The sequence below is a fragment of the Mustela nivalis genome, assembly GCF_964662115.1.
Source record: "Mustela nivalis genome assembly, chromosome: 9".
Classification (NCBI taxonomy): domain Eukaryota; kingdom Metazoa; phylum Chordata; class Mammalia; order Carnivora; family Mustelidae; genus Mustela; species Mustela nivalis.
Genome location: NC_139028.1, coordinates 80,498,038 through 80,516,508, shown reverse-complemented (window position 1 = coordinate 80,516,508; position 18,471 = coordinate 80,498,038). Strand labels below are relative to the sequence as shown.

The 18,471-nt window shown below is 38.7% G+C and overlaps 1 protein-coding gene across 1 annotated transcript in view; it reads right to left on the bottom strand.

The window, feature by feature from the left end:
- Nucleotides 1-18,471, bottom strand: part of LOC309840336 (uncharacterized protein) — a gene marked incomplete at its 5' end in the record, with an annotated part of 147,982 nt that overhangs the window by 76,366 nt on the left and 53,145 nt on the right. Inside the window, 2 exons of the mRNA XM_082682397.1 lie at nt 2,240-2,284; nt 3,339-3,507. Coding sequence (XP_082538523.1) covers nt 3,358-3,507 — 150 coding nt within the window. The 3' untranslated portion in view covers nt 2,240-2,284; nt 3,339-3,357. The remainder of the gene's footprint in view (nt 1-2,239; nt 2,285-3,338; nt 3,508-18,471) is intronic.

Sequence of the window (18,471 nt, the reverse complement as noted above, 5' to 3'; positions counted from 1 at the left end):
CTTCCTGTGATGCCAAACTTGCTCCCAGAAGCACTCTCATCTGTCGCTGGCAGACCCAGATGCTCCAACGGAGCTGCTGTGCCCCCTTCCCCCCACTCCTGGCAGCTCCAACAAACAGCTTCTGAGTTAGTCCGCGGCAGTCACAGAACAAGCCTGCTTGCTCTGCCTTACGCGATGCTTCAGGTATCTGAAGGCAGATCTCTTGCTGTTCAGAGACAGCTGTTCCCACAAGCCATGGTTCCGGAGCCTCTATCAGTGTTCGGGAGGCCTCTGGAGATCTCTCGGAATGCACTCCACCCTCTAATTATAATCATTACCACAATAGCCAGGATAGCTTCAGCATTTACTATTAGCCAGGCAATGTGCTACATTCTTGCCATAAGCTTTATATCATTTAATCCTCACAACTGCCCTAGATGAGATGGATACTATTAGTATCCCCATTTCACAGATGAGAAAATGGAGGCTTCGAAGAATCAAATTCAGACTACATTTGCCACTACATGATACTGCTTTTATGGCCTGTGGCAAGGGCCTTATTTTGCACATAGGAACTTGGGTATTAACTCTGTACCATACTGCATTGGTACAGATAGCTACATAATATCAATACAACAATCATGAGAAAACACATTTATTTCTACTGGTTAAAGCCCCAAATTTGTGGTAATTTGTTACAGTGGCCACAGGATGCTAACAAAACTGCTGAGTAGTTTTGACTCCTAATTCCCTAAACCAAGGATGCAACTGTATCTTCCAATCTTAAGCCTGCAGCAGTCTAAAAAATCACACCCTCTACGTGTATAACCATGCAGCTGCTAACATGCAGACCCATCTAAACACAGGGCCCATCTATGTCAGAGTGGGACTCTGGTTTCACAACAGGTATTACCAGACAAAGGTGTGGTTCAGTAAGGAAGTTTGGGAAATTGAGTTGAAAATATGTTTTTGAAGTTTCTCTATTACAGGACTTCTCAGAGCCTTTAACATGCTAACAAACTCTGTGAGTCTCCAAGTGAATGTGGTCTTTACCAAGCTATTTGATTATAATCATTCCAACCCTTCTAAGGGCAAGTGTTGAAAAGACCACAGTTAGAAGGAAAATGTCCAGCCCAACCACCTCATGGCCTTCATTATAAAACTGAAGTCCACTATGGTTTTGCCAAAATCCCACTGCTTGCTGGTAGAGGCATGTTCCGAGTTATAACCCAGGCCTCCTAACACTCTTTATTTATTTTTTTTAATTTAAATTCAATTAGACAACATACAGTACATCATTAGTTTTTGATGTAGTGTTCAATGATTCATTAGTTACGTTTAACACCCAGGGCTCCTCTCATCACACGCCTTCCTTAATGCCCATCCCCCAGTTACCCCATCCCCCCACCCACCTCCCTTCCTGAAACCCTCAGTTTGTTTCCCTGAGTCCAGAGTGTCTCATGGTTTTTCTCCCTCTCTGATAACTTCTCATTCAGTTTTCCCCTCTTCCCTTATGATCCTCTGCACTATTTCTTATATTCCACATATAAATGAAACCATATGCTAATTGTCTTTCTCTGATTGACTTATTTCACTTAGCATAATATTCTCTAGTTCCATTCATGTCGATGTGAATGGTAGGTATTCATCCTTTCTGATGGCTGAGTAATATTCCATTGTATATATGGACCCCATCATCCTTATCCATTCATCTGCTGAAAGACATCTTGGCTCCTTCCACAGTTTGGCTATTGTGGACATTGCTGCTATGAACATTGGGGTGCAGGTACCCCTTCTTTTCACTACATCTATATCTTTGGGGTAAATACCCAGTAGTGCAATAGCTGGGATTTATTCCTGGGATGTAAGGATGGTTCAACATTTTCAAATCAATCAACATGATAGATCACATTAATAAAAGAAAACACAAGAACCATATGATCCTCTTAACTGATGCAGAAAAAGCATTTTACAAAATATAGCATCCTTTCTTGATTAAAACTGTTCCAAGTGGGACGCCTGGGTGGCTCAGTTGGTTAAGCAGCTGCCTTCAGCTCAGGTCATGATCCCAGCGTCCTGGGATCGAGTCCCACATTGGGCTCCTTGCTCGGCAGGGAGCCTGCTTCTCTCTCTGCCTCTGCCTGCCATTCTGTCTGCCTGTGCTCACTCTCTTTCTCTCTCTGACAAATAAATAAAATAAAATAAAAATCATTAAAAAAAAAAAAAAACTCTTCCAAGTATAGGGACAGAGGAAACATACCTTCCAACATTCTGTCCAGTATTCCTCTTGGAAACAGCTAAATGTCTGAAAAGGAAGTACTGAATGTTATATTTAAAATAAAGGGAGGTGGGTTCTCCAAAGACAACTTTATTGAAAGGAACATTTTCTGCAGTCAGTGAACAGCTTCTAGAATGCAGCAATGAGATATGAGGCAAGGTGGATTTTTTCCTATCTTTTGTTATTGGCATTGACCCTGAAGGCCCTCGGCCCTCCCCTGAAGCTTAAGGGGCTTAGATCAAGGGCAGATTTTGAAATTGAATTTATTCAGATTAAGCAAAACCTCCAGCGAGAGGATTTACTCCCCACAAGCTGTTGCCAAGTTGGGGCTGCCAGGCCAGGTCCATTTTCCTGAGCCACAGTCAACTCATTGCTGGCAGCATCCTGCCGGCCACTTTCCTTGGACATTAAACATTCGGTTTCCTCAGCCTCCTGCATCCTTCTCTGATTCTCTGATATTTTTAAGCAGGGTTCTGGCAGGCTGCAGATTTTCTAACAATTGTACAAGGAGATGATCCCAGGGAACACAGCCAGAGATCCAGAGTTCTAGAACAATACTCCTTCCTTATCAGCTAACCACTGACAAATCACAGTGAGATCATTCCTGGTGAGGACATTTTGCCACGATAACACTCTAGGACACAGGGGAGCAGTCAGAAGCCCAGGGTTATTAGAAGCTGGTTGTTTGAGGGGTTTTCTTTTAATGTTTTATACTTCTGGTTTGCCAGTTGCTAATTTTCCCCCACAAATCTGAGTAATTGTCACTGATTTTAAGACATGGATGTGGCTGGGATAATAATTGTAAATCTATCCCTCGATGTGGGGGTTCTATTTCTGGATCACAACATGATCCCCCGTCTGTGTACTCTGCCTTCAGGAACGAGTTTCTCTCAGTATTCGGGAGGCTTCATGTCTCAAGTTTTTCTCTTTTGGGTCTGTGTTGTAAAAATAGCTTCAATGCTTTTTTTTTTTTCCCTTATAAAAATAACACACACACACACACACACACACACACACACACACACACACGTTTAGAAATACAACAGAAACAAAGAAAAAAATAAAAATCTTATAGTCTTACCACTAAGAGATGGAGATCATTAACATTTTAGGCTCCACATCCTTTTGTTATCATTGTTGTTGTTGCTGTTATAGTTGTTATGTGAAGGCTCCAAGTCTTTGAGATTCATTTTTAAATATCTTGACAGGATGTTGGTGAGTCCAGACATTGAGGCTGGCTCCTCTAATCCCTGCAAGATGGAAGGCAAGCCTGTGTAGTTCAATGCCGCACCAAGTACAAAGAAAACTGCTGACAGCTTATTGAGCTACTATTTCCAGAAAAATCTTTGTCAGGCTGGATGGGGTCTGAGAACTCCACTGACTGAGAGAGAAATCTGAGCACTGGAGAGTGACTGCCTTCCCCATAACACCCAACATCTCAGAGGGAGCGGAGGGACCAAGAAAACCACCTCCTGGTTCTCATTTTAGTGGTTTCTCCCTTCATCATGCCAGTTGTCTCACTACAAACGAATTACAGTAATAAAATTCAATTTGAGTAAAAACATTTGGCTATGCCAACACTCAAAGCATGAGGAATTTTTAGGTACTAATTATTTGGTATTGTGAACAAAGAGTCACATAAATATAAATGTCCAAACTATGAACAGCCAGCTTTCTGGGCACAAAGACTTTTAGCTTAATTTTAACCAGTTTCAGTGGAAATTATTTTAAATGTGCCATATTAAAGACAGGAGTGTTTAATAACAATCTTCTCTTGACTCAAAGTTGTAATTATGAGCCTCAGTTTCAAGTCTATGCTGTAATACAGTGAGACCTTCTGGGGCGGTAAATTGTAAAACCCTGAAGGGCTCTAGACTGCTAGGTTTTCATCGTTTTATGTTGGCTTTATACGGATTTTTTTTGTCTCCCCCTTCACAATCAAGCTGTCAGCGATTACTTCTTGCTGTCCCCAATGTGTCTGAGACCCTCTCCTCATTTGTTCCCCATGTGCAATGCTGCTTTTAATCTAATGCATGCCAGGAAGCAGACATCCATGTTTGTTAGAATTCTTTGTAATGTAAGAGTAAGTAGGCTCTGAGTGAGTAGCGAGGGGGTCTCAGTCATAAAATTAGTTAGCAGACTTAGGGACATACATTTTGCTTGCTCAGAAGACTTTTTACATTTTCTTTCTCTTTAGATTGGCAAATAAATAATGTCCAGATAAATTATACAGTACTCTAAAAACATAGATATAGGGGCACCTGGGTGGCTCAGTCGGTTAAGCGGCTGCCTTCGGCTCAGGTAGTGATACCAGGGTCCTGGGATCAAGTCCCATATCGGGCTCCCTGCTCAGTGGGGAGCCTGCTTCTCCCTCTCCCTCTGCCTGCCACTCTGCCTACTTTGCTCTATCTCTCTGTCAAATTAACAAATAAAATCTTAAAAAAATAAAATAAAAACATAAATATAAACAGACGTGAGGAATTCAGATATCATTTGCTCATTTACGTACATCAGTCTTTGCTTGGGAAGATCCTAAATCCCTAAGCAATAGTGTGGATTCTGGGGTCTTAAGTTGTCTCTTTCATTCCTTTTAAATTTCTAAAATCACTTTCCAACAAAAAATTGGTCTTTTCTGAACTCAGGTGGAGGGCTAGTGGAAACACGGCCGTGGCTTTCCCTCATGAGAGGCTGGCAAAGAGAGAGGACAGGTCTCCCCGTGAGGGCCACCTTCCCCCAGCAGCTGCAGTCTTCCTCTCGGAGGGACACAAGTTGCTGACATTGTCACTTCTTCACCTGTTACTTGTGTATTTGTGTATTTCCCTTTTTCCAAACTTTACAATTCTTTTCCATGATCAGTAAGACAGATTTTCCTATGTGGGCACCATGTTTTCTTCCAGATTCTAAACTTCTAAGAATATGCTCACCGAGAATAAACAAGTGCACGAGGTGAACCAGTAAACAGCTAACATCCAAGCCCACAGGAGGCTGAAATCATTTTTAAAGCTACCATTAAAAATGGGGCTGTGGGAGCAGCGTGGGCTGCAAAAGCCAAGCGATTTGCAAACTTATGCCAAGACGGGGCATTACTCAATGCAAACACCTGCTAGGGAGCGATTATCAAATTATCCACAGCGTAACTCTGACCCTGCAAGTTGACTTTCCTCTCCCTCCAACTCCACGGTCGTTTGTATTTACCAGTAAACACCCACACACCCCGCACTCTGGTAAACCAAAAGGCCAAATTAAGCAACTCACACAGGAGTTAATGAGGGGTTGTAATAACACCAGCCCGGCAACACTGGGACGGAACATTAACGATCTACATAGACTTCCACACACCGCATCTCACTGGTGGCTTGAAATCACAGCGCACCGAGGCACCACCAATGAGTTTTCCCCCAAAATGTGCAACACTGTAAAATAAAAAGTGGTTAAACTCTAATCCCAAGATTCCCTTCTATTTCATCCCACCGCTGCTCCCCCACCAACCACCTTTCTTTCCAGCTGTCAGTTTTTAAAGTGTATGTTTTAATTTTCCACGGTTGACCACATCCAAAGCTGTTTTAAGGGGCATGGGATTCTATTCTTCTCTAAAATCTATATGCAGCCGTGGATTACCACAGCTGGCTCTAGTAACATTTGCAAATTCTAACTTACTATCTAAGACTATTTCTAAGGCTATTGTGAGTGACATTAGGCCCGTTTCTGGCAAGAAATCCTCTAGTTGTAACGGATACCGTCTTAAATGGGTCTTTTTGTGATCATGGTCTCTACCCTTAAACAAATGCGGGGCATATTTTCCCTGATGGGTGTCCCAAGGAGAGCTTGGGAAGAAATCATCATTATCAAGGCGGTTCACCCAGACACACAGACTTGCTTGTTACCGTATTTAAAGAAGTGGCCACAAAGAAATAGTCATTGGATTTACAATAGAGGAAACCTAGTATGCATTTCCAAGGAATCACATTTTGGGGAGAATTACAGAATAATTACACATATGCTTAGATCGCGAGCATTCAATGAAGCGGACAGTATTTTGAGGATTTAAGATGTTGGTGTTGTGGTCGTCTCTAAGAAACCGGGATAATTCAGACATTCAAATGCAAAACCGCACCATTTGGAGAGTGTAATGCGGTCTGTTCTGGTCACTGTTACAAATTCGGAAAGGATTCCCTGGCTGCAGACATTAGAGGCACTTAATACTTAAATCTGTTTCCAAATGTAAAGCATAGAACAAAAGTGCGGGGCATTAATGAAACGTATCCTAACACTGGTGTGCTGACACATTTCATTAAAGTGTCACTTTGGGAGAGTAAAAAATAATGACAAGAGCTTTGCTGTGTGCAACTTGATAAGGTCCTCAGATGAAATATCATTAACTAATAACACATTAAACATCCATTTTAACACTATCAGGATTTTCAGATCGTGCTTGAATTAATTTCATGCCTAGGATGTTGATTATAACAAATTACTATAAATTAATCTCTTTTATGGGTCTAAATACTGATTGTTTATTCATGTTAGTTTTATTTTGATGGCCAGGAAATCGAGAATTTTTGGAAGTTATTTCAATTTCCTCAAGAAAAACACTTTAAAACATCAAATATCTTGTTTACTTATGAGGACATCCATTGGTTATTTTCTGAATATCCTGCATTTTAAAAAATACACACTTTTCCCATTTTGGGGGGTGAGGGGCAAAATACTTGTCCGCTGACCTCTAAAAATTTCTAAGTGTTCTTCTAAGCTCAAGATAGTTTTTCTTCTATTTGTAGACCAAAAGTCAGAATTTTATCATGTTGTCTAACAAAAAGTCTTCCAATTTAATGTTCCAGTTTAAAGCTAAGTAGTTTTCTATTTAGGAAACGTTTCCACATGTAAATATATATAATTCATATTTTCAGTAAATTTTTGAAGCTTCCCCTTCAAAGACCTTGTGTTCCAAGTATCAAAATAACAAGCATTTTGCAATTTTGGCAACTATGTCGATACTCTTAACTGACAGATTTATCTTGGGTGTTTTCCCACATTTATAGATTTGTTTGATTTTGTGCAGAAGAGTCATTCTATAAAATGTAGCAAGGCAAGAAATTCCCAAGCTGGGCCTCCGCAGCCAAGAATCAAGTTGCAAAATAACACAAAACAGAAGAGATGAAATAGAGAAATTAATCTAAAGCAAAACAAGAGAACTGCACAAGAAACTTAGAGCTGGCAATCTCACAATGTGAAAGGTTAATCACAAGATTTAAAATCTAATCTTGCTTTCAAAGGCAGTTCATGTAATTGCATACATTGTAAAGGGACATGAGAACAGTGGGAAAAGAAAAAAATTTAAACAAGCAGGCTTGATATAAGCTGTAAATTTAATATGGAGAAAAGCAGAAAATTAGCAAAAGCAGGCACAAACCTCAGAAAAGGGTCAGCTAAGGAACTGGGACAGTAGAAATAGCCCCAATTAGACATGTCTAAAGAAAGGGGAACTTTAATTTTGGATAAATATGTATTTGAATAGAATGCTCTCTAAAGATGTTTTAGATTTAACTGCATTCATTCATGTTGTCTAACAAGTATTTCTAGGGGGCCTATCCTGTGCTGATACTATAGGAATGCAAAAATAAATTGGACACCAGAGGAAGAAAGTCATAGCTCCCTAGAACACAAAGCAGAAAGTACTAAGTGAGTTGAGAGGTTGGAGAAATCACTCTATAAAGAAGATAGCTTTTAAACTATGCTTAGAAGGATGGCAGGACTAGGTCATATGCAGGTGGGAAAGTATAGACTTTGTGCAGAAGTCAGAAATGACTTCAGGCTGATGGGTAGCGCAGTCTCCCTAGGCAGAAGCAGGGTGGGCTGGCAAGGGACATGTGGGAGGCATCAGAGGACCTGGAGGAATTTGACTTCATTCTCTGGAAAGTGGGAAACCACGGGAGTTCTTGAATCCCCAGAAGGGAAAGATGCTAACGTGTTGGAGAAGTTTCACTTGTACGGGGCAGCCAGGAAGAGGAAGGAGAAAATGGAATCTCAGTGGAATATATTTCAGAATAGCAAAAACAGAGAAGTTTGTGTTCTTGGGCTAGAGAAGCTAGAAAGAATATTTAGGGGTCATGGGTTTCTTAATTTCAAGACTGCCATTTCTTGCTAATTGGAAAAGCAGTAAGAGGTGCCACTGAAGGATATGCAGTTTATCAGAGAACTGTGGAAGCCCCTGGCCAGTGCATACTCCTCAGACCGAATCTGCTGGTTTCCCCAGAGAGAGGGGCGCAATCTGGGGTGCATGTCGAATGCCAGGGACTGAACAGATGATAACCACCCCCAAGGGTATATGGAATTCCTCATCAGAGCCAGGATTTGGATACATCTCGGGCCCAACCATGATATACAACTGCCAGCCAGCTGCATATCTGCATGCGGGCTGTATGCAGAAGTGTGTGAAAAAGGAAGGAAGCCTCCTGAACATTGGGAAAGGGGAGCAGGAACGCACTCTGTCAGCCAACATTTTTAAAGGTTTCAGTAAAACTATGTGGTGTGAGGGTTTGGGGTAATGTACTAGTGAGCCAAAAAAAAGCTTTTTGGTTTTCATAGGGGTATTTTTTAATGTCATATATTTTATACTTCTTTATACTTATACTTTTCAAAGTGGCTTTTAAAAATGATATTATTTCATTTCCCCCAATAGCCCCATTATTTTTGTTTTACAGAAAGAGTTACAGAAGCCCAGAGAGGTCGTATGGCTTCTCCCTCAGACCTCACAACCACTTGGTAGAGGAGTGAGCAGCCAGAACACAGGTCTCTTGAATCTCCCTGCACTTCAACACCTGCCTTCCTCTGACCTGTAATCAACAAATGTCTATTGGGCATCTGTTCCACAGAAGACATGTTCCTAAGTCTGAGGAAAGCCTCAAGTTTTCCTGAGAGTTTTCACAGAAAAATCCTAGCAGAGTTTTTGGTGCCAAATGAAAACCTAGCTCATCTTCCCTGCATTAGAGCCCCCTGGTGGCAGGTAAAATAAGACTGAGGACAGAGGATGTCCTGGGAAGTGTTGAGATCCAGACATCTCAAGAAGTCCTTAGGCTATGACCGCATGGAAAGATGAAATCACGGAAACATAGAAAGTAAGTTTTAGAAGGGCTCATCTAATCTAGTGGTCTCACTTGGCAGAGTAAGCAGCTGATGTCCAGAAAGACTGAGCAATGTGTTGATGGCAGCACAGCGTCCTAAGTTAGTGTTTCTCTCCAGGAAGAAAGGCACATCTCAGCATCTTCCTTATTTACTTACTCTTCTTGTGGGTTAACATTCATACAGAGACAATGCTCTCCTTAGGAAGTAGGACACAAAAGGATAAGTTCCTGGTATTTGCCCAAATAACTGTATAGTTGGGATACCTCCTGGCTCCTCCTTTTAATAGTTACACGACCCGTGTGACTTCAACCTCCTCATCCCCCTCTCAGCTTCAGTTTCCTCATTTGTAAAGTAGGAGTAGAGATAGCTCCCACCAGACAGTCTTGTTTTAAGGGTTAAATGAAATAATGCAAGTGACACACTTAGCACCAGCCTGGCATATAGTAAACCTTTGATATATGGTCATTATTATTATTACCCTTGATTACATTAAAATAAACTATAATTTATATATATATAAATAAACAAATATTAACAATAGCTATCAATAGAATGCTTACTGTAGATTTGAGGTTTAATTTATAAACAACAATAGCTACTTCGTTTGAATGCCTAGGTATTTTGCAAATATTAAGTAATTAACTCACAAGAAACCTATAGGTAGGTATTTACAGATGAAGCCTTTGAAGTTGAAATAGGTACCATAACTTGTTGACAGCTTTATTTCAAATAACTGGCAAAGCCTAGTTCTTCAAGTTAAATCCAGCATTCTTTTCACTGTGTGACTAACAACTGTGTCATTAAGTCTTTATGTCTTTCGGATTGTTGTATAGAGCAATCCTGAATTTCACATGTGAAAAATTGAACATAACATCACCTGATGGGCACTTTACTCAGTCTGTAACTTTATATTCCTTCTAAGACTCATTTTTTTTAAATACAATAGGAAAAATAAGATCCTCCCAAAATAAAATTATTGAAAGTTTTCAAGATTCTTTAGAGAATTAAATCAAAAAAATGTGGTGGGTATTTGTTTTTATAATAAATATGTTGGCCTGGAATTTCTGTTTATATCCCAAAGCTACTTGAACTGATCTTGACAGAAGAGATTTAAGAGAATGTGTGCTGTGTCCATGTTCACAATATCAGGAGCCTATGGTACCTACAACAGAATATGACCTTCTTATGTCCATGTAATTAATTATTAAGAATACTCTCTTTTACTCTCAAAAGGGTAAAGGATGTACAATAAATTTTACAGCCATCCTACCAATAAATCATGGAGGCAAAGATAATTTCTCAACTTCTTTGAAATTAAAAAAATGGAAGAAGACTATTGGACTAACCCTCTTATCATAAACTACCATGAAAACTGCACAAAATAGATGAAACAAGTACTTTCATAATGGGACAACAGTAGCTCAGGACTATGAAACAAGCACTACGATTGTCCCAGATTTCTTCACACAGGCATTTTCTAAACCTCAGTACAGATACTGAGAATCAAGCAGAGCATAGTAGTCTCACTAAACAGAGGAGACAGAGGTAAGTTTTCAGAGAGGCTGAGACAACCAGAATTTGTGAAGGGAAATTACTGTTGAGAAGAAAGCTACACAGTAGAAGATCCCTATAAATCTGTATGAGGTCCCATGAGTCTGTGACTAAACATGAACCTGCATGTGCATAGAGCAAGACACCACAGCCCAGTCAAAGAACAACTGCAGGAGAGCTAGAAGCTGAACAGACCCAGCACAGGGCTGAGAGCATTTGAGTTCTCCAGAATGGTGAGATCCGACAGTATACACAGGATATTAAATAGAAATTCCAGAAAGATAACAGCTTAAAAGTAGGGTTAAACTAAACTAAGGGTAAAGGTTTTTCTAGTCTTACCCTAGTAAAGCCTTATTTTTAAAAAAAATCCTTTACAGAATAAATCTGATCATCCACAAAAATAATTACCTGAAAGAATAAAATTCAGCGTGCTTTAAAGAAAGACCACAAGCTACAGACTCTCAAAGGTTTAGCATCCACAATGTCCAGAATATAATTTTAAAATGACTAGTCTATGAAGAGTCAGGAAAATACATTCCGTAACCATACCCTTAAAAAAATAAGTCATTAGAACAGACCAAAAACTAGGAGAGAAGATGAAGAAGTGAAAAAAGACTTTAAAACATCTGTTATAAAAGGGTTCAATAATTTAAAGGAAAACATGGACACAATGAAGAGGCAGATAGAAACTATTAAAATGAAGTAAAGGGAAACTCTAGATTTTAAAAAGACAATTTCTGAAACGAAAAATTTCAGTGGATAGATTTAATAGATTAGGTACTGCAGAAGAAAATATTGGTGAATTTAGCATGGTATCATAAATTATTCAAACTACAGTAATAGAAAAAAGCCTTAGAAACTTAACAGTATGTCAGTGAACCATGGAACAACATTAAGTGATAATTGGGCTTCCAGAAGGAGAAGAGATGGAGTGGTGGCAAAGGATAAAATTTGATGAATTGTGGCTGAAAATTTTCCAGGTTTAATAAAAATATATTAATCTGCAGATCCACAAAGTACAATAAATTCCAAAAATAACAACAAAAAACCCCACACAAGGTACATCTTCATCAAATTGTTGAAAAACAGTTATAAAAAGACTATCTTAAGAGAAGTCAGAGAGGGAAAAAGAAGACAATACATACAGAGGAATGAAGAGAAGGATAACCATTGATTTCACAATATAAACAATGTAAACCAAAAGAGAATGGAATGACATTTTTCTAAATGTTGAAAGAAAAAAAAAAGATGTTAAATTTGTATTATTAACATCACTTTAAAAAGCATCAAAAATATGAAAACCCAGAGATAAGTTTAACAAAATATAGTTCAGATCAGTACAGCCAAAATTTTAAAACCCACTACTAGTAAAAATTAAAGAAGCCCCAAATGTTCATGGGTTGATAGACTCAATATTACCAAAATTCCATTTTCCATAGATAGAGCTGTATATTCAAAGCAATTCAAATGAAAATCCAAGCAGGTTATTTAAAAAGAAATTGAAAGCTGATTCAAAAATTTATGTGGAAATGCAAAATAACTAGAATAATTAAGACAATTTTTAAAAAGAAGAGTCAATTTAGAGGGCTTTTAATACCTGATTTTAAGACTCATAAAAATTACAGCAATCAAGACCATGTGCTAATATAGCAAGGACAGACATAAAGATAAACAGGAGAATAAAGAGAGAGTTCATTTGATTTTCAAAAATGGTATCAATAATATAATTCAATGGGAAAGAAAAGGAATTCACTTCAACTAATGGTAAATGGTGCTGGAACCACTGGATATCCCTGTGAAAGAAAATGAACTTAACCAGTACCTCTCACCTATACCAAAGTAACTTAAAATGGATCATAAGTCTAAATGCAAAACTTGAAACTATAAAATGTCTAGAAGAAACATAGAAAAAAACTTCATCCTCTTGTGATAGGCAAAGATTTCTTAAACACAATACAAAAGCACTAGCAATAAGAGAAAAATATTGAGAAATTGGACACCAAAATTTAAGTGTCTGATTTTGAAGAAATACTAACAAAAAAGAAACATCAATCTTCATGCGAGGAAAAAAATATCCATGTTACATATATCCAACAAAGGACTTGTGTCCAGAATAAATACAAAGAACACTTACAACTCACTAAGAAGAAGACAACCTACTTTAAAAACGGGTAAATTATTTGTACAGCAAGCACTTCACAAAACAATACACACACACACAGCCAGCCAACAAACATATGAAAAGTTGGTCAACCTCGGTTAGTAACACGGTAAATGCAAATTAAAACCACAATCAGATCCAAGTCCTGCTGCTGCTGTAGGGCAAGTAAAACTCTTATACACTGTAAGTGGTACAACCACTTTGGAAAATAGTTTGGCACTAAATTTTAAAGTTGAACACACACTCTACATATAACACAACAAATTCACTCTTAGATGTTTCCTCAAGAGAAATGAAAACATGTCTAGAAAAACAACAACAACTTATGTCTGAATGTCCATGGCAGCTTCATTCATAATATCACCAAAATGGGAATAACCCAAATATTTTCAAAACCCAAATAATGTTATCATCGGGTGAATGGATAAACCAATTATGGTATATTCATATTGTGGAACACTGTTCAACCTTGAAAAGGAGCACAGATCTCAAAAACATGATGCTGAGCAAAAGTACTCAGCCTCATTCAGTATGATCTCATTATATGGCATTCTGCAACAGGCAAACTGATCAGAAATCAGATTATTTCTGTTACTGAAATTAGATCAGTGGTTGCTTGGAGGGGGCTGGAGTGAGATGAGGAATTGACTTGGATACTTATGAGGGAATTTCTGGAGGTTATGAAAATGTTCTAAGCCTTGATTGGTGGCGTTACCAAAACTCAATGAATAGCACATTTTAAATGAGTGTATTTTATTGTATCTTAACTATAATACAATAAGTTTTTTTTAATTTTTAAATATTTTTTAAAATTTTGTTTATTTATTTGACAGACAGAGATCACAAGTAGGCAGAGACGCAGGAAGAGAGAGAGAGAGAGAGAGGAGGAAGCAGGCTCTCCGCTGAGTGGGGAGCTCAATGTGGGGCTCGATCCCAGGACCCTGAGATCATGACCCGAGCCGAAGGCAGAGGCTTTAACCCACTGAGCCACCCAGGTGCCCCAAGGTTTTTTTTTTTTTTTTTTTTTTAAGAGGGAAAGGGGGAAAGATTTGGAACATTATTTGGCTATTAGAGAATAAGGTAGGTAAATATTTTGGAATATAAAGATACAATATTAAGTGAAAAATATAAATTGTCAGATAGTACCGTTAATCACTGACCATTGATTGTTTATCATTAAACATATTGTTTATCTATTCATGCATCCACAGGCACTTGGGTTGCTTCCAACCTTTGGCTATTGCAAATATGCCACTATGAATGCTATTGTACAAATATCTGCCTAAATTTCTGTTTTCTATTCTTTAGGGTATATACCTACAGGTAGAATTGCTGGATCATGTGGATCATATAACTCTATGTGTAATTTTCCTTCCTCATCTGTAAAATAGGTATGATAATCCCTGTACTGTCCACACCCCTAGGGTTATTGGAACCAAATATAAAACTCCATTATAAGTTGTTAAACATCAAATTCATGTAAGGGATTATGAGAAAGTATTTAGGAGGAAGAGGACTATCCTAAAAATAAAATACATATACACAGTTTTAACAAAAGTGAAGCATAATAAAATTAACATTTATTGAGGGCTTACACGTGAGAAGCATGTAGTAAGCATTTTACAGGTCTTAGCAAACTTAGGCCTCATAATGATCTTTTGAAGGAGACATTCCTATCATCATTTAACACCTGAGAAAACTGAGGTAGAGAAAAGCTACAATAACTTGCCCAAAGTCATACAGCTGATAAGCAAGAGAGCAAGAAATTACTTCAAGTAGCAACATTTCCCCCACCCTTGTCAGAGTTCTTTCAACATCCAGTAGGTTTTATCATAATTTACAATGACAAATTATAAAAGAATAAATGCATTTATCTCAGTTCAAAGCAATATAAGGAGTCTAGGAAGTGCAGAGAGAAATAAATCTGTTATCATAAATGTTACTCAAGTTTCCCCATACATGGCTTCATATCAGATTCTGGAAAGAAAGAAGAGTCCAGATATTTTAAGCACCAACTTTCTAAAGCTCAAAAAAAAAAAAAAAGGCTTTGGAAAAGATTTTGGCCTTCTTGTTACCTAAGGAGACTGGGTCAGAGGATGGGAGGGTGGGGGATAAGTCTGCCACTGACATCCGCACAAAAGAAAAAGAAAGCAAAGGAAAGCCTACACCCAGAGGCATGTTCAGGCCAACAGGAGACACACCATATTTCTGATGAGGTCTTCGCGCCTTCCTTGTCTTCAAGTGAAAACTGGAGCCATGAAATCCCGGTTTTGTTAACACTAAGATATGGTAATGCCAACCATTCATGACCATAAGCATGGAAAATTGATGAAATTACAGTCTGTTTAGGGCAGTAATATGGGGATGAGAGAAAAAAATCCTTGCCTGTGTTAGAATCCTGGTGGCAGCTTTTTTAAAACAGGTGAACATTTTCTTCCCCTTCTGCTGGAAAACATCCCTTTGTGCAATATGCCAAGTGGATGCTTATGGAAAAGGTCAAAGGAAAAAAGCAAATGACACAAATAATTGAGATATTTTTATGGGCATGTAAGTCCATGAGCATTTCATTAGTATCACTGAAGCAATTTTCTGCTCTCAAAGAAGTAGCCAAATTGAAATTCTAGCCTATAATTTACTTAATGAGCAAAAGAATGTGATTATGTTGCCATAACATTAAGATTCGAGATGGTCATGTGACAGGTGTGAGGAAAGTCAGGGTTAAGGAATCTAAGTAAAGTTAACCTGGCCTTTTCCCATGAATGTTTTCCAACAGAATACGTCAAAAACCCATCACTTCTTCGAGAGCTAATGACAGCCACAATGCAATGTTCAGAGCAATGCATTTCTAGCATATGCTATACTGAAGTTTCAAGCAATTGAAAATATTGCTGTATGTGATCACAGAGCAGTGACCATCTCAAGTACTATTTCCCAAGGTTCTAGGCTACATAACTGTGTCAGCTAGTTACAGCTGTTTAATAAGTCAACCCAAAAGTTTGTGGCTTCAACAACTACTTTAAGTTCTCATGAGTTATGTTGGTGTGCATGAGAGGTGGCTGATCCCAGGCTCACTCATAATGTTCACTGTGGGTTGACTGGTCTACGATGGCTTTGGCTGGTCTGGTATGACTGTGCCCTGCCCTCACATGGTGGGGTGTCCTCCAGCAGGCTAGTCCCAGGTTTTTGCTTAAGGCAATGGCAAAGTTCTGAGAAAAAGAATAAAAGCAATCAAGGCCTCTTGACATTTAGCCTAAGAGCTGACACAAGGTCTCTTCACTACCCTCTATTGGCCCCAAATAAGACATAATTAGCCCAGGTTCGAAGGGTAGAGGAAGAGAGTGTCCATCTCTGGATATGAGAAAATGCAAAACATGGTTGCCAAGGAGAAGAGTAGAAGCCACTATAACATTCTACTTGGAGGGGCTCTTGAGTGGCTCAGTGGGTTAAGGGACCAACTGTTGATTTCAGCTCAGGTCATGATTTCAGGGTCCTGAGATCGAGCCCTGCCTTGGGCTCCATGCTGGACATGGACTGTGCCTGAGATTCTCTCTCTCCTTTCCCGCTGCCTCTCTGCCCCATGCACATACACACTCTCTCTCAAAAAAAAAAAAAAAAAAAAATCTATTTGGGAAAGGATTGCCCCAAATTTACAAATAGATTAGAATCCCAAAGAACACTGGTACTCTATTGTTTGACTCTCCGGATGCATATTCCTAAGATAACAAATGTTGCTGTTAGGTTCTCAAGTAAATCAATGAGTCTATTATTACATATGATTGAAGAAACAACTATGCATTTGTCAGTGTAACCTAAAAAAATAATAATAGTGTGGCTGCTAGTAAAATAACAAAGAGGAAATTAGCAGGAAATCAGAAGTTGCTTTTTATTTCTTAAAGGTGCCTTAGGAGAGCAAGTTTTGTTAGAAGAAGGTAACTACAGTTATTTTGAACCACTGACCTAGTAAGTGACCTGTGAGAAAATTAGGAGTGCCTTGTCTCCAAGTCTTTCTTCGCCATCTACCACTATCACCCATCACTATTCCCTAACCACCAGACATAAGTAGTTTGAGTTCTAAATCCCCAGCCCACTCCAATCCCATTCTTGTACTTACTACTGGGAAATGCAGGCAACTGAAATAATATTTAGGTTTGGAAGCCCTGAGTCCAATGAGGAGTTTCTGTAATGGTTCTGAAAAGAACTTCTGTTCACTTTTCAGTGATTAGAATTTAATGTCACTTATTCTTTTTCTTAAAATTTACTTATATTTCAAACATGGGGAAAAATTCAGAGAATCCTGTAACAAACACTCCCATATCTAATGTTCAAGCTCTACTTAATCTGAAAATGGTCACGTTTGTTTTACATTTCTTTTGAAGAAATAAAGCATTACGGACAGTTTTCCCTGTACTTCCCTCCCTGATCTCAGTTCTCCCTCTCATCTCTCTGTCCCTTCTTCCTCAAAGTAACCACTAACCTGAATTAGTCATCAGTTACCAGTCCCATGAATATTTTATACTTCTCCCTGTGTATGTATTCATAAACAGTATATAGCTTTGTCTCGCTAGTTCTACACTTTATATAAATTGCTTTTATATGTTGTACCTATATATCTGTATCTTGCTTTTTTCACTCAACATTTTAATTAAAAAAATTTTTTTGAATTTATTTAAGTAATCTCTACACCCAACATGGGGCTTGAACTTATGACCCGGAGATCAAGAGTCACATGCTCTTCAGATTGAACCAGACAGGTACCCCTCACTCAACATTTTTACTTATTCATTCATTCATTCATTCATTCATTCATTCATTCATAAAGCCAAGGAAAAGGGGTAGGAGGGGCAAAGAGAGAGGAAGAGAGAAAACCTTTTTCAAGATTTTATTTGTTTATTTGAGAGAGAGAGAGAGCATATATGAGAGAGAGCAGCAGGATGAGGAGCAGAGGCAGAATTAGATGATGTGGGGCTTGATCCCAAGGACCCTGAAATCATGACCTGAGCCAGAGGCAGGTACTTAACTGACTGAGCCACCCAGGCATCCCGAAGTGAGAGAATCTTAAGCTGGCTCCAAACCCAGCACAGAGCCTGACACGGGGCTCAACCTCCCGACCCCTGAGATCATGACCTGAACAGAAATCAAGAGTTGGACACTTAACTGACTGAGCCACCCTCAATATAGGTGACCCTCAATATTTTAAAAATATTTTTCCATGTTGTTGAACAGTACTCGTTTACTAATTTTCAGTGTTGAAGAGTTTTCAATTGTATGGCTATGTCAGATGCACTTTTCCATTCCCCCACTGAAGGACATTTAAATTGCTTGTCGTTTTCTCTACTATAAACAATATTGTAATTAATCTTCTTGTGCATATTTTTACATA